This window comes from Athene cunicularia (assembly GCF_003259725.1).
Source record: "Athene cunicularia isolate RWA chromosome 2 unlocalized genomic scaffold, athCun1 chr2_part1, whole genome shotgun sequence".
NCBI classification, from domain to species: Eukaryota; Metazoa; Chordata; class Aves; order Strigiformes; family Strigidae; genus Athene; species Athene cunicularia.
Window position 1 is genome coordinate 131,373,257 of NW_020799095.1, and position 12,573 is coordinate 131,385,829.

Below are 12,573 nucleotides of genomic sequence, written 5' to 3' on the forward strand. Positions count from 1 at the left end.
TTCTATCCCTTCACAGGAGTGAAAGGTGAAGTCCCGGCCACCACTGACTAAAAACACATGGTGCAATCAAAGCAGTATTAGCAGTTAGGAGTTTTACACTGGACAGTTTTATTGTTACATGATTGTGCTCCTACCCATTCATCCACCCCAAGTGGGGAAGTGGGGGGCAACACAGAGATGTCTGGGTCCTAAGAAAAGACTTGAAGCCACAGAGCAAGCAAGAGGGACAATTAATTCAGAAGTGTCCAAAGAGTGGTTTCCAAATCTCTGTCCATGGGGCACTAGCATCTGTGAGGTCCACAGTCATAGTGCCCACACAGTGTTTCCAATTAAAAGGCTTCTGGTAAAATAGCAGAAGTTTTGAGGATTGACAGTGACTGTAGTCCAAAAACATCTTATGACTTTATCAACTACAGTTTGTGAAGTCTGTCTTGGTACAGCACTGTATGTTTTCTAGAACAGACCACTGCATCTCCTAGACATGCAGAAATTGTCTTCTGTCTGATAGAGGTCACTGATTTTAGTAACATACGTGTTCTACAGATTTTACAAAGGTGTTCAAGCTAGCAGCTTTCTGCACATGCACATGAATATTTAGCATATGACAACATTAAGTTCCTGCTGACTTCAGTGATGTAGAATTCAATTATTACTTGAGAAAAACACAAGCATTCTTTGTCCATTTAGAAAGCAGTCTAGAAGCTGGAAAGTTGTCTGTGTTTGCTAGTGGCGGTTATGATCCAGTGTCACATTCTTTCAGCTGTGTAACAGCTCATGCTTTCAGATGCATAATAGCAAATTCTTTGAATGATTTACTGCAGCAGCAAAAAGCAGCTGTGAACTATTTCTTAACCTGATCCTTAACAAACTGTATTTCTTACACCTCATTAAGAAAAATATTATCTTCTAGCATTGATCTGATAAGAGCTAACAGCAGCAGTAGGTGCCCTTTAGAAAATGTATCTAAGGGTTAAACAATCACAAACAGTCTAAATTTACTTTCTAAATACAAAATACAGCAAGTGAAATCTAGTCACAAACATAAATTATTCCTCCCTCTGTTTCTGTGCAGAGAGAAAAAGGAGCTCCATTGCACAGAGACTATTCTGGTCAGTTCCCATACCACACACAGCTCACTGTGAAATGAAATCTTAACTGTGTCTCCTTCAAGAACAAAAAGTGCCATTGCATTAAGTATTACTGTAACAGAAAGTGAGTAATGACCATAAGAATAATTCTGAATAGCAGCAGGACATATACAAACATTTTAGACTTTTTTTTTTTTTCAGAAGACTCTTCAATTATTCTTTTGACTGGAAATAAATATTCAGTTTTCACCCTTCAAAAGATCCACAAATAATTCAAAATAAAACACCCATTTTATTGCAAAATATGCGGTGACCATTACAGCTAAGGAAGACAGGTATAGCAAAAGAGAGTTAAAACTATCAGCAGGTAACGGCTACTGGAACTTGAAGGCACATCCAGAATAAGAAAGCTAAAAATTAAGGCTTATCCTGTTGGCCTGAGAATATGCTGTGCAATTAACATGCATTTGTTTTCCAGGCATACTTTCATTTTGCAAAGCACCGTATAAAACACAAAGACAGTTTGGGTATTACTTTGTTATCGGGAAACAAAAGGTAAAGAAGACAGACACGATATGCTCTTGTGAGGGGTTGGATGACAGCGGCATCCATATGGAAGAGACAGCAATGATTAAAGTTTAGGGACAGTCTTGAAAACCAGAGGAAGAAATGGTCAGAATGATGTCTGGTAAACAGCCACTCAAACATCTACTCTAAATAGTGCTATATAATTTTCAATACAGCATAATAGCCACTGCACGGTCAGGAGATTTACCAGGCCAGCCTGGTCTGTAGTGTCTTTCTCACTGACAACGTGTGGGTAAGTAAACACTTAGCAGAGCTCAAACTTTAATGAGAAAGTCTGCAGTTCTGGCACATTTGGGACCACAAACTGATCAGGATGGAGTATATATAGCTTCTGATAGCTTCACGGTGGGCAAACTGCAAAAAAAGCCAACAAAAAACCTAAAAAGGATTTACAAAGAATTGATCTCAGTGGTTGTGCAGCGTGTTGTAAATGTAAGAGTTTGTGTGGATCCTGAGAGACAGACGGGTGACTGGGTTTTAGATGGCTCCGAAGTCAACAAAATAACACCTTCATTAGCAGAGTCAAAAACGCAGCTGAGGTTCTAAAAGGCAGATACAAAGCATATAAATATCTAGGAAAATATAAAGTTTAGGTACATTCCTTGATGAGGAAAGAAAGAAAATGAAAGACTTACAAATAAGTAGTAAACACCACTGTTGACTTCAGTCATAAGTTAACCAAACAAAGCACGTTATAAGAAGTTAAAATAGTAAGCTGAGGTATTCAGAGGACCTAGATGGTATTCAAGTTGGCAATAGCCAATTATTCTTATCCTAGGATGCTCCAGCAATCAGTCACATCAGTGTGGACCACAAGTATGGCTTTGAGAATTCACAGAGCACAGAAGAGTCCAGGAAAGCAGTGGGACAAGCACAAGGAATTTTAAAATAAGGAGGCTCTGTCAGTCAGCCTAAACCTGGAAAAAGGCTAGAATAGTTTTCATAAAATACTACTTGTAGATGCATATGGAAAAGTAACCCAGCAACAGCCAGCCAAGGTGGATTTGCCAGGAACAAAGTATTCCGTACCCCACTACTATCCATCTCCTTTGTAAAAACTGGCCTGGTGGCCACAGGTGCACAGAATTCCAAATCTGTCTGTTGTTGCAGAGGCCTTTGACATTGTCATTCTGTGAAGTCCTCACAGGTGAAATCCGGGGCTCCAAACCATACCAACCATAAGGAGAGTCACAGCAGTACAAAATGCTCTCAAGAAGCGATTAACAAAGGCTTAATGGAAACCTGGGAAGATACTCAAGGGGTCCTGCAAGGCTTTGCCTGGGATCTATCCCATTCAGTGTGTTCACAAACAACTCAGACTACAGAGTAAAAGAGGACAACTGCAAGACTTCCCCATGACACCATACGTGGATGAGCTGTAAACAGCATAGGAGACAGGAGACAGGTCTAGAATGCTGGTATCTTGATAAATCTGGTCTGAGATCCATTAGAGACAGATGTGCAGACACTAAATACAGAGGCACAAAATGGAGATTATTAGTGGTACCAAAATGGATCTGGGATGTTCACAGACCAAGAACTGAATGTGAGTCAATGTGATGCTGTTGCAAAACCAGTGTGTGTTAACAGTACTAATATATGCAAGTACCAGAAGTTAATTGTTTCAGCTACACTGCACTAGCCTCAGGCAGCACTCTGGCTCACATTTTGAACCACACAATTTAAGAGAAAAGGATGCAGAAAAGAGCACCAACAATTGCTAGACTTAGAAGACGTGATCTATGAAGAATGATTCAATTAACTGGGTTTACTTAAAATAGAAGACCGGGAGAACATGATAGCAACATTCATATGAGGGCACTATTCATCACATCTATTGCCAATAAGAACAATAAGTAATTGACTTAATTCACAGGGATAAACTCTTACTGTGATAACTCTCCAGTTGCACGGTTCAACAATGGTACATGCTGCTTACAAGGTCATGGGATCCCTTTCATTGGAAGCTTTTAAGAGTTAGAGAAACACTTGCTAGTTACAGTCTTGGCAGATTTCATTCAATCTCAGAGCAAAGAGATGGACTAGATAACTTTTTGAGACTTCTCTTAGTCTTTACTCCTCTGAAAGATCTCCAGCATTTAGTAATGTTTTGCACACTGTTCACTATTTTGTAATAGCTACAAACAGGGAACATGCAAATACGTTTGCCATGCCATCAAAGTGCTGTGTGGACCTTAACTTCATATATTGAATGGACAGCATTTTTCAGAGGGAAGTTGTGCTGTACTTCCTGAAAAATCTGAGACACTGCTTGAACAGATTCCTGTCAGATAACAGTGTTGGGACAACTACAGATTCCTTTCACAGAAACCTCAAAGTTAAAAGCCATATAAGACAATTGTAACTGTACACCAAAGCTATTCCAAATTTTTCTGAAAGCTACCAAGATAACACAACTCCCTTAGTGAGTCTCTATTGTGCCTTATCTATGTAAGAAACTGTAACACAACAATGTATTAAAAAAAATTCCAAATAATTTTAAAAACAGACAGTAAAATTCCACAGAAAAAACTTGACATCCTCCCACTCTCTGGACTAGAGCAACATGATGCTACAGAAGATGAAAAATCGCATACTGAATAGCAGTCCAAAGCTGAGTTTTGGGGCTGAATTCAAAGTCCACTGTGAAATCTGTAAGGTTCTAAATAGGTAAATCAAAGGGCCCCAACTTACACACAGCAGAATGGGGCTGAGTAGACAGAAACACCAGCTGACCTTTACTTTGTTTGTGGATTCTGTAGACTAATCGAGTTTACTGGTCAGACCTCGGAAAGACCACGCTTCTAGCAAAGTCAAATACTTCCCAACTTGTTTCTGTGAAAATGGGAAACAAAACAAACCCCAAGCCTATCAGTATTTGATGATAAAAGAAATTCCAGCTATTAGCTGTTCTTATCAAGACAGGAAAAAGTTCGGTATAGTTTACAGAAATGCTCCAAATTCCTTCATTACTATGTGGTTTGCAAACAGCCCATGGTCATTAGGTTTACTTGAGCTGAAGTGTTTACAGCTCTACAGCAAATAACCAAATGGGATAGTCTCCAGGGATGTTTTGAGAGCACTGCGTCAAGCCAGCCATTTCCTTAAGGCTACATAGCAACTGCTTTCAACTTCTATTTCATATTTTTCACACAGCTTTTTGATAGCAAGAAACCAGAAACTCATAGAGATAGGTAGAGAAACTAGCCTAAGCAAGTCTGAGTAACACGAACCACAAAACTGTTCTTGATCACTCAGTAGTGCCTAAGATGGGCTCACCATAATCACAGGTGACTTTTACTCTGGGATCTAAAGTGATACTTTTTTCAGAGTATTTTAAGCCCTGCTTAAAATGTGATTTCAGACGCCACTTAAAAGAGATTCCCAGAACAGATGTTGCCTTCTGAAAACCCAAAATCACTTTCTAGAGTTGGTCCACAAGTATCCATGACAGCTGATGCCCATACTGACAACGTAAGAACCCTTTACCTAAATGCCGTCCCTACACGAAGATGAATCTCTCTCAAGGGAACATAGGAATCTTTCCATGACTATTTTTCTTTCTTGTGAAGTTAGACAGCTTCAAGATCCAGGACTGTCCACAGCCAGGAAATTAATTTTCTAAGTGCAGTAATACTTGTATTTAAAAGCAGGCAGGAAATATGACATTTTACATTTTAGTTTTTAAATTCTTTTTAATCAGACACATTACAATGCACAACTGTGTCTTTAGCCAGGTAACAGGATGCCATCCTTCAGATCAGGAAGAGATGATGGAGAACTAGTCCTTCCTCTGACCTTTTAGGTTCAAGGAGTATTGCAGATTCTGAATGAGGATTATTCCCACATTTCGTATAGCATTCCCCCTATACTTATAAAGTCTTTATAACAATTCAGTCATAGCTTTATTTCTGCAATTGAAACTGCAGCTACTGCAGCTAAGGATCTTACTGAACTGATGATCAATCACCCTTGCCTTCTAATACATAACCCCCCCCATTATTTTATAGGGTATTTTCAACTTGAGCATCACAAAATTTTGAAAATACAATTCTAACCATCCCACTAGTGATGCAGCTTTCCAGCTCTTCAGCGCTCATTAAAAGAGATTGTTTATGAAACAAAATCTTTTTATTGAATGCTACAGTCTGAATTGAAGAAATAGAACATATACTTCACCTCAGGACCAAGCTACAGGGATACATCCCAGAACATTTTCCAAAGTAAAACCAGATTACCAAATACCAATCAGTGCAAGAAACATCTTTATCTATTTGCACTCAGCGTATTTTTAGACAAACTACAGCACCAGAACATTGAAGTACCTCTCCCCCATACAGCACAAAGGTCGAGAGCAGATTTCTTGCCTCGCGGAAGCCAGTTTATCAGGATGTATGTATTGATAACATTAAAGAAAAATAAAAGAAGCGTTACATTCTGATGTCAGGTGTACAAGTGCAGTAGTGGATTACTCTCAGAGGAGACAACATTATCTATAAAAGTTAAGTGGTATACAGGTTATCCTGGAGTGACTATAATACAGAGAAACTTTATGCCAAAGTAAGTATTTACAGAGATACTGTCACAGCAAAGAGGACAGGAAGCTAGTCTCACAGAAGTAGTTCAATAAAGAGCAAATGAGTGGACAAAGACAAAGGCTTTGACTTTATATAATAAAATACCAAGTGCATTCTTTTAAGTGAATGAGTCTTCAAGACTATGGTCCTAGATTTTAGGAAGCCATTTGAAGGTCAGATGTACAGTACTGCTGCGTAGCAAGGGTTACTTGAACTGCCACAATTTTTACATCTGCTGTAACCTCAGTAAATTAACAATTCTAGTAAGCAAGTCACAGCAATTCTACTATTGCTTCTTTCTGCAAGGTCAGAACTAAAGTTCATAAATAAGCTCCCTCCAAATGCCAATGACACGGTTTTGATAGCAGACCATCTAGCACAACTCAGATGTTTCTCCACTACTTGTGCTGTACATCTGGGATTAGAACTGAGCACAGAACACTTTAAATGTAATTATGTTTAGCTGCTCAAATGTTCTTGGCCAAAGAGTTATTATCCAGCTTTTTCTTGTCAATGCAACTTTAATCACATCTGATTTCTTAAAGTAACCATATTATTTTAGTTACTTTGGCTCTTTTCCAACAGGCTTATTTTAAGTTAGTTGTGAAAAAAGGTTTTAATGGCTGGCTATTTTGCGTATTTCTTGAAGAGTTGCTACTGAAATAACCAGATGCATTTGAGGGGGAACATGTGTGGTTGACTGCTCAAAATACCATCTTTTCAAATAAAATTTTCAACTAAGCAGAGTGGCTTTAACCTAATATTTGCGAGCCTTTTTCAAGCCAGCATACCCAGAAGCATTCAATCCTGCCACCTCTCAGCTTTCTCAGCCTTCTACCATATATAAAGGATAAAAAGCACAACCAGGGTCTCTCTGGTACATGACTTCAAGGAACATGATCCCTCACAATAAAGGAATCCCATTCAAAATGGCTTGCAGTATTAGACTCCAATACACAGGACTGAAATGTAGAAGGGAGTCTTACGATTCTCATGCAGCTTCTAGGGAGTCTGCTGTGCCTTGAGCCAACAACTTCACTCGTGAATGGGCTCAAGCAGGCAGCACACTGAACAGTAAGTCTGAGCAGCTTCCCTTTTCACTTAAGATTAATTTACTGTAATGTACATTACTTTCAGTGGAATGATACTGCTCATGTTTTGGCAGGATGGGGAAAATTCCACTTTGTCGTCTTTATTATTTTATAAGGCAGATAATGCAGAAAGTTGAAACGGAACTTCTACAAGGATTTAATCTGTGATACTGTAAAATCAAAGTACTACTTTATTAAATGAGTTATTTTACACAATATGAACATCAATATAATTACAATTGTAAAAAATTTTTTATAACAAGTATGGACTGATTTTTCAGGATTTCCAAATAGGGCACAACTGTACATTTACACAGAATTGTCTTTGCATGAAGCCCAAGAGGGAACAGCATAAAAATATGAATGTTTCTGTAGCCCCTTCATTTTTGCTGATCAACAGTTTTAGAAAAGCAGCTGCAGGTTTGTTATGTAAGGTCTGACAGTAGAAGAGTCAATAGGTGCCATGATTTCACCTATAAAAAACAAGAATAACTCAGTTAAGCTGAACCGTTACACAATGCTGTTTACCTTGTGTGAACAAAATACCATAATACTGCTTTTTACCTCATTTCAGCCTTTTATTATAACCACTTTCAGTTACAGCCTAACAACTGGCTATTGGGAAATCTCTTCTATAGATAACACAGAGGTTAAGTTTTATATTTGAATGCAGAAAAATCTGCATTCACTTGCATAGCTTTGGGAACAAAAAGGCTCAATTGTTGTTAATATACTAAACAACTATTTCCATTGCACATTTTGTAGCAATAGACAAATTGTACATTGTTCAGAGAGAAACTAACATTTCAAAGCAAGAACTAAATAAAAGTATTCCTACAACTCTAAGGATGACCATTTGAAATAACATTAATCCCTTCTAAAACAACCTCCATGCACACTGAAATGCCACAGCCATTTCACCTATGTAAATATCAGCTTGCTTCTCCTGTGTAACAGTTCAAGGGTATAACTTTAACCTATAGTTAATCTTGACAGTAAAAGAAACAAAGAAAGTTTTAAGTCCCAGTTGGCGGTGGTAAAAAAAACCTGATTCACAATACACCTTTCCCAGACAACCATTTAAAAATTAAGGTAATGACCTGTAGACAACTTTACGCCTGAACATCAGCCAATTCTGGAGGAAGTGGAGTCTTAGGATGCTTGCTTTCAAAGTGCTGTTTGAAGGTCTTGGGATCCGGCATTTGTGTCTGATTAAAGAAAGACATTTAACTTTATAGACAGTACAAGAGTTAAATAATACTAAAAAAACCTGTTCCCCCTATGTTTTATTTTCTTTTTCCTGCTGAAGCGAATTTTCTCCTCAATGTTTAAGAGGAGTATTTAACCTCAGATTTTCAGAGACGTGCTTTTAAGCACTAGTATCACACTGTTTTGGCGTGTTCATCAATTGTATTATTCTTGCTAGAAACCTCCCTGCAGATCTTACACTTCACATGCTGGTTTGGTGGAAAACCTACCTCCTTACCATTTTCTTTTTCAACACCTCAAAGATAAATGTTTATTCTCTTCAGGATCAAATCTTTACAAAGGCTATTTCTTTTGTTTATGAGTAGGCCTAAGAGTTATGGTTGCATAGCTTGTGCCAAGCAGAGAATCAGTCTCTCAGACCACTACTACACAGTTGCAGGCATCAACTGTCCAAAGCGACTGCTGCTACAGCCTGATTTCACAAGTAGAGCTGGTTGTAAGTACTTAAGCGAACAGCTCTTAATTTGGAATCTTACTTAAGACATTCAGAGCAACAAATCTATTCTGGGATTGACCATTTAAGTGAAAATGGCAGGTCTATCTTTCAGTTCCTAAATGAGCACATTCAGGAAAACCAGCCAAAAGGAAAGTATAATCTGATTAGTGCTCACATTTCTGCTCTCCTGTCAAGTAATTTATTCTAGTAGAAGTTACTGTGTATCAAACTTAACACTAAAGCTTTTGGCACCACTACTTTTCCTCTCTACATTAACAACCATAATCATTGATTCTAAAATGGGCCAATTCCATGACAAAGAAAACATATTTCCATTTGGAGATTGAAAAAGAAGTGATCTTACTTTTTACATTTTACTAACACCACACGCAGACCCCTGCAATTCAAAAGGCAAGGTAACTACATAAATCAGATCTGTACATGACCTCTCAGATTTTCGCATATCTCAATTATCAGTGTAGCTGAGTTATCTGTGAGCAAGTCACATAACAGATGGAAATGCTTATAGCAACAAGCTAGACAGCCACTTAAGTATTTTAGTTTCCACTATTTTATCTTCTAAAAATTCTGCTCTAGGCTGGAAGACAGACCTGCCTACAATAATATTTTGTCTCTGGCTCCTCTTACCCTACAAACAGTGCAGGTATATATCAAGGCAGCCTTGGCTGCAGCCTTCTGATCATGTCCTTGTTTCTTTTTTTGCTCAGCTTGCTTTTTGGCATTTTTCTGCTGCGACTGAATCTTCTGCTGTCCACGAGCCATATCTACAAACAAAAAGAAGACATTTAGTCTACAAATGTGAGAAACTACTGCTGCCATCTGACTCCAAAGCCATAACCATGAGCACAATGCAGTCATGCACTGTCCATAAGACCTACACCTCCCCTAACATATACAACAAACATCTGTTCAAGCTCTTTACCATGTAAAAACTACCTGGTTTTAATATCATTCTAATAATACGCACCAGAATTGGTAGACCATTTAAGATTTCTTCCTCTACAAAGCTTCAAGGTCTACTTTTGAAGTGTTTTCAATAGTCTGAGTAATTAAAGTTTCCTTTACAGTTAATAGAAAATTATTTTCACAGGTACAGTAAAATTTAGGGGGTTTTGCTCTTCTTTTTTTTTTTTTGTTTGTTTTTGTTGTGGGGGTTTTTCTAAGCTTAAGACTCAACCTTTATTTCTAGAACTCGAACTGGGTTCCAAGAAAGGCAAATCAAAGTATTACCTAACCTGTATTACTGTCTTCTGGTGCATATGCTTGTGAGCTGCTTTGGAGTTGGGAATGCTAAGAACAATAGGTCACCCCTCTTTAGTCAGGGCTATTTTTACAAGTGACTAATCTTTTAGATTTTCAGCCAACTTTACACATATACATACTACTTAAATAAAATTGCCTGCATCAGAAGCCATACCCTATATAACGCAGGAGCATAATGGAAGCAAACACTACTGCCATATGCCATTAGGAGGTCCACCCCAGGAAACAAGATACAAAAATCACATTTTACGGAGCAGCAAAAGAGCGTATTTTACAACAGCAATGCTCCACCTGCATGCAGCCCACTCGAACACCCAATTCAGCTTGCACCCCACCCCCAGAGCAGACGCCAGGCAGGATTTGGGTGCACCAACACAGCAGGCTTCAGAGAATGGTTATATAACCCAGCAGCCCACTTTCCGCTATTATCTTTCTCACAATCCCTCATGGCCCACGCACGATCCAGTTGTGCAGCTCTCACAGAAGCACAAGGCTTACTATACAAGCACTGGACAGCTAGCAAAGCCCATTGTTTTCAGGAGAACTAGTAAAGCCTAATGTGCCCAGGAAGTTATCTCGTTGGTCGTTGCCCCTCTGCAACCCTGGCATTTGCTCCAAGTTTGGTACTGATGAGAGAGACACTGTGCAGCTACAATGGGTCTGTCGTGCAGCCCTTCCCACAAGGACAGACAGCCTTCCACTGAAAGAGGGAAAAAGGCCTATCCAAACACTGTCCTCCAGTAAACTGGCATGAAAAGCCCTTAAAACCATTATGAAAATGAAGATTCTATGAAACATCAACAACATCTGGAAGTTCACTAGTACTGCAAGAATTTCTGGAAACGAGCAAAAAGACAGTCCCGAGAGCCAAAACAGCTCCTGCAGATTGAGAGGCACCTCTCAGGCCATAGTCCAGGTCTTTCATGGTATATAACACCACCATGTAACCCTTTGCAGAAATATTACACTACATCTCCAGTGTTCCCTCCTCTTCCCCCATCAGTTTCTCTGTAGGAGAAATTAGAAATCCATATGCCTAACAAAATCGAACACAAGAAAACACAAGTTCTATTAACAAGCCTATAGAAATACATGGCATTTCCATAAGATACAGCACTGAAAGCTAATAAGATAAAAAATACCAGTCTGTTTCACTGTATGCTTTGGTTACTCCAAAACATCCCAGACAGGACCTCACCCTGTTTACATACAGCATGGCTCAACATTAAAAATAAACCAACAAAACAAAAAGAATAGATATTGCCAATAGCTTTGCATACACTAGAAGGAACTACAGGTTTTATTTTGGTTCTGTTTCACTAGCATTACAGTAACCCTCCAGAAGTCAGGGGGCTCTTGATAGAAGATACTTAGATGTAATAAAAAAAATAATTGTTTTCATAGTCTTTGCATATTACTTTGTATTTTAGTCACTTGTTAAGAGCTTGTTAAGTAGTACATTGCAACAGCCAACCACACTGAGCTTGTATGTATTTGGCAATGGCTGCTTTTACTTAAATCACAAACAAGAAAACATGAACAAAAACATCTGCTCAAAAATACCAACCTCCATATGACGCCCAAGACCAAAATCCAAGAGTTGAAGTACTTCAAATTACACTAATACAGTTGAAACACATGGAGTGAATACTCAACTGGAAAATTAAGATTATCTGGACTATCAGTACTCTTAAGAAAGTGACAAAAATAATCCCAAAGTTCGTTTAAAACAACGATGAGTTCATCCACAAGACTAAATCTGTATTCCAGTTGCACAACACAGATAAGTGTTGTTTTCCTTATCAGGCACACCCTCAAGGAGTCCAGCAAACCGACCTGCTGTTTTGAAATAAAAATGCGTGAGCACATAGGAAGCCTAACATCACAGAAAAAGATGCTGCCAAATCACGGGCATTACCAGGCAGCGGGGCCGAAGCCTGCAGCACGTTAATGCCTCACACAGGGTTATTTCCTTGTAAGTAACCAGAAGCTGAGCAGAGAGTTTCAAGTCCTAAAACTGGACACCGACAGCTGCTTCCGCTGTCACTTCCCGAAACAAACAGGAGCCTGAGGCACCCTGGCTTCCCCGTCCGGGCGACGAGGGCCTTGGGCCGGCGAGGCAGCAAGCCCGCCCCTTCGCCCGGCACCGCTGCCAGAGGAGCCCCCGGCCTGGACCCGGCCTGAGGCGCGAAGGGGCAGAGGGAGGCCGCGGCCCCCGGGAGGGCCTCGCGGAGCGGGGG

The 12,573-nt window shown here is 39.3% G+C and overlaps 1 protein-coding gene across 2 annotated transcripts in view; it reads right to left on the minus strand.

Annotated features, from left to right (window-relative positions):
* Positions 1-5,363: 5,363 nt before the first annotated feature.
* The window catches only part of ZNF706 (zinc finger protein 706), an 18,072-nt gene continuing 10,862 nt past the window's right edge, over positions 5,364-12,573 (minus strand). Inside the window, exons 3-6 of one of the 2 annotated variants that reach the window (XM_026842500.1) lie at positions 12,498-12,521; positions 9,698-9,834; positions 8,445-8,552; positions 5,364-7,817 (exon numbers count right to left, since the gene is read on the minus strand). In XM_026842500.1, the coding sequence (XP_026698301.1) occupies positions 8,457-8,552; positions 9,698-9,832 (231 nt within the window). In that variant the 5' untranslated portion in view covers positions 9,833-9,834; positions 12,498-12,521 and the 3' untranslated portion in view covers positions 5,364-7,817; positions 8,445-8,456. Of the gene's footprint in view, positions 7,818-8,444; positions 8,553-9,697; positions 9,835-12,497; positions 12,522-12,573 lie in introns of those variants that run through there. The other variant, XM_026842501.1, reaches the window with a different exon arrangement.